This window comes from Plectropomus leopardus, unplaced genomic scaffold, assembly GCF_008729295.1.
Source record: "Plectropomus leopardus isolate mb unplaced genomic scaffold, YSFRI_Pleo_2.0 unplaced_scaffold28634, whole genome shotgun sequence".
Classification (NCBI taxonomy): Eukaryota; Metazoa; Chordata; class Actinopteri; order Perciformes; family Serranidae; genus Plectropomus; species Plectropomus leopardus.
The window spans coordinates 447-4838 of record NW_024631195.1 but is presented as its reverse complement, the minus strand read 5'-3'; the positions used below and the strand labels follow the sequence as shown (position 1 = coordinate 4838).

The window sequence follows — 4392 nt, the reverse complement described above, 5'->3', positions numbered from 1 at the left end:
ATTTACTTATTTATTTATTTACTTCACTCTAAAATGTCTTTGATGTACTGTTTAATTAAGATTCTAAAATTTATTTTATATAATTTTTAATCGAGATTGTCTGAACAATAGAGTTGTAGTATTTTTAAAGTACAATCTTCTAATCTGTATATTATCTTTTTTAACGATATTTTGGTTTAATTTTCATTTGCTCTTAAAATAAACTTATCTATTCATTTAATTTCATTTAAGTATTTAACTATTTTAATTATTTGTTTTATTGTAAATTTATTTATTTTTGATCATGTCTATTTACTGTCCTCTGGTGGTCACAGTGCGCAATTACAAAAAAACAACACATGTAGTTACAGTCTTTGACCACCGGAGGGCAGCAGAGAGTCTGATGTATTTTTCAAAGTACAATATAATTTAATACATTTATGACAATTACAGCGCTTAAGTCGCTCGTCTCTTCTTCCACTGTTTTGTGTTTTTTTACAGAAAGCAAGTCAATTTGCTTAGTTTTCAAATGTTTAACACTATGTTGATGGTTTAAATCCCATGCCTTCTTCATTAATCGCAAAGCGCCTACATTACCCATGATGCAAGTCGACTGCCGACAGTTCCGTGGTCATTCCCGGTGTGTTTTCACTGTGAAACTGGACTTCAGACGGTTAAATAAAACTCAGCTGTCGGCCAACCTGCAGTTGAAAAGCTGGATTCACGCAGATTCACAGCAGCTCTGTTTTAGAGCTGAGCACCGAGACCAGTTTAACACCAGGATAAACCAGCGGACGAGACCACAAACCTGAAGACTCCAGCTCAGAGGTCAGACTTTCACTCTGCTCCACCAGTAAACATGTTATTTAACTCATAATTATACCAGTGAAGTGCTGAAGTGAAGTATGAATACCTAAAACTTGAGTTAATGTTCTCTCTTTCCACTATTTAATTTTTATAGATTAGACCTGCAACAGTTAACCCCGTTTATTTGCTAATCGATTGATACATTTTAGCAACGAATTATCTGATTTCAGCTGTTTAAAAGGCAGATATTTTCTGATCTCATTACACCATGACAGTCAACTGAATATCTTTGGACTTAATAGGACATTTTAGGACGTCATCTTGGGCTTTAAGGAAACACTAACTGACATTTTTCACCGATTTACTTACATTGTATAGACCAAAAACCTAATCGATTAATCTAGAAAAAAATCCAAAGATTAATCTGCAGTTAAAGTAATCGTTATTTGCAGCCCTGTGTATAATTTAGTAAAAGCTATCTTCACGTCAAACATCGGTCTGATTCAAATACCACATATTTATTATAACACACATACAGTATGTGTCAGTACCATCCGCCCAGGGGTGTCTCTGGGATTTAAGGGCACTAGTCCAGACCTCTGTAGGGGGGTCCTCCTTTTTAATGAACTTTTTTGATGCTGTGTTTTTTTATGTTTCATGCACACAGGCACCTTATTTATCCTGAAAAATTTTCTTTTAACTTTAATAAATTGTGATGGTAAAAAATATCAGTATTTGATAGTAGTTAGTTATTGTATAACTTAATTGTTGTTAAGGTAATTTTTGCAAAATTATTTATCTTTTAAAATTGTGGCGATTTAAAAAAAAAAAAAAAAATTGGTAATTTTTAAAAACATTTGGCAGTTTTTTTCTCGAAAACTTAAAAAAAATTCTTTAAACTTAAATTAAAAATAGGTATTTTTTTCTTTGATAGTTTTTGGTGTTTTTCCTCTTAGCAAATTGGTGATTTTTAACTATGTTTAGGTATTTATTTTCTTTATTTTTTTTTCCACTTGGCTATGATGACGAGGTTGTCAAGATAAAGGAAGAACTTAACAAACTGTCTCCAGCTCCACCAACTACAACAAGAAAATGCTACTTGCATATTAATAATCATCACAAACAGGGTCTGAATTTCTCTGTTAAGTAGAACTTTTGTTTGTAGTAAAGTATTTTTACAGTCTTGTACTGCCTCTTTTACCATTGTAGAAAACCCATTATTATTATTATTATTATTATTATATGAAACTGTTGGGTAAAGGGTTAAGTGTCGAAGATAGGAGATGTCCTTTGAGGTTTTTGGAAAGGTACCACAAGACCAAAGGTATCGTAAAACTTGCTGATAAAGAAACAAACCTGGATTCATGTTGAATTATTTATACTGTCTCTCATGCCAGGAAGCTTTAAAGTACCGCCTGAGAAAGATTAGCGCCGAGTCTCAGTGGAAAGTTCAACACAGTTATAATAAATCTAGTGTACATGAAGTTCTCAGGACTGGAAGGACCAAGAGTAAAAAACACAATAGCAAAAAGTTATTCACAGAAGAATAAGAAGTGCAGGAAAACTCAATAGAAAATTGCTGAACTGAAACTGGTAAAGATTAGAAGAGAATACACATCTGTCCCGTCTTAAAGTTTTGGTTTTATTATATGTCCTATCTGTTTATTTGATTTGTCTGTTCAGTTCAGGATGGACAGAAAACAGTGTTGTTTGAAGCTGTCGGTCCACCCGTCCAGAGGACTCATGGATGAAAAGTTTGTTGTCCTGGTCCAGAACGTCTGTCCTGGTTCACAGCTGACCGTCCGCGCCCTCCACAAGTGTGAAGACGGGCACAGTTGGGACGCGTTCGGTCACTACATCGCCGACGCCACTGGGACCGTAAATGGTAAGACTTTAGAAACTTTTAGGAAAAAAAATTTAGAAGTGGTTGTAGGTGTCGTGATGTTTGAGAATGGCAGAAAACACATTTTGGTAGAAGTAAGGAGTTGAATAGAAAGAAAGTTTTTTGTCCTGGCTTTTATTTTACAGTTTCAGAGGATCCCAGTCTGGGTGGGACTTATTCTGGGGTTGAACCCATGGGTCTACTGTGGAGCCTCAGACCAGTTCCAGGCAGCAAACCTGGGCTCAGGTAGACCAACAATGGTAGAGATATTCAGATGATACCAAAACAATCAGTGTCAGAGCTAACTCTCTCCATCATCACTCAGGATGAGGAAGATGAACATCCAGACTCCCATGGAGGTCACAATCTTGGTGTACCAGGGCCACAGGCTAGAGGGCTTCGAGGACGAGGTGCCGCTGGCTGGTGTGGCTGTTGAGCGCTGGTACATGGCGCCTGGCGTCCGCAGGATCCCGGTAACAGAAGACGGACTCACTGCGACCCTCTTTCTGCCCTCAGGTAGGACCAGAGGAGAGTCTGTAGGGAGGTGTCCTGTTGATGAAGCTCACGTGACATTTATGTGACGTGAAATCAAAGTTTACTAACTTCAGTGTTAGAAAGCTGTGACGGTTCGAAAAAAAGAGAGAAAAATGACAGGAAACTTTCAGAAGTTTCTTGGAGAACACAGAAATATACAATTCTGTCAACTGTTTTTGTTGTTTTGACATATTTTAGGACCAGGACCTTTCCCCGGCCTCCTGGACCTGTGGGGGGGTGGAGGAAAGTTGGTGGAGTACCGTGCAGCGCTGCTGGCCTCTAATGGCATCGCCTCTCTGGCCCTCGACTACCTGACACCTAAGGTCACCATAGAAACCCAGAAGATGGTGGACAACGAATACTTTGAGGTAAATCTGATGTCTGTCTAAAGTACTAAAAGTCTAATAACTGTTCCTTCAGAACAAAATAACTCAAAGATTTTGTGAATCTTAATATTATAGTCACACTTGTGAAGTAGTTGGCGCTAACACGTTAGCAAAAAGCAACCTACTATGACATCTAACAAAGAGCAACATGATCATCCCATTACAGATGGGCCATAGACTGTTTCTAACGATGGACGACATGACAGTTCCCCCAAAGTAATAATATCATAATGATAATAACTTTATCTATATAGCATCTTTTAAAACAGTTTTTACAGAGTGCTTTGACAGACAAAGAAAAGGAAGAAACTCGGAGAATAAAAAGATGAACATCGACAAACATGCCAAACAGAGAAGGGGCTAAAACAGTCCAGAGGCAAGAACAAAACAAAAGGTCAACAAGAATACAGCAATAAAAGAAATAAGATCTTAAGTGGCAGTAAAAGAACTGAATTAATACATCTGAGAAAATTAAAAAAATAAAAGCAACAGAGGACAATAAAAATAATTTAAGAAGTAGTATAAGAAGATGAAGGTGTAGCCTTTCGGTCTCGATCGCCCCCTGCTGTCCGGCTGCAGGACAGGTCATAAAGCCCGCCCCTCCATGTTAGTGAATGGGACATAGGCCAAACTAAAAACTCAAAATACACACCAAATAATTTTTTTCCAAACATGCGTTCTGACGCTGAAGGTCCTTCTCATCACCCTGTGATTGTTTTTATGATAAGTTTGGTTTTAATGAGTGATTAAATTATAAAAAAGGTGATTTTCTGCCATGATTGACAGCTGTGACAGCCAATCTGT

The 4392-nt window shown here is 37.3% G+C and overlaps 1 protein-coding gene across 1 annotated transcript; it reads left to right on the top strand.

Moving 5' to 3' along the window:
- Positions 1-622: 622 nt before the first annotated feature.
- Positions 623-3570, top strand: LOC121938149 (acyl-coenzyme A thioesterase 2, mitochondrial-like; the record flags this gene model as incomplete). The annotated part of the gene is made up of 5 exons (XM_042481428.1): positions 623-807; positions 2470-2671; positions 2815-2914; positions 2994-3184; positions 3401-3570. Coding segments are annotated over exons 2-5 (657 nt in total), but the record flags the coding sequence as incomplete, so codon positions are not given.
- Between the last annotated feature and the right edge of the window lie 822 nt (positions 3571-4392).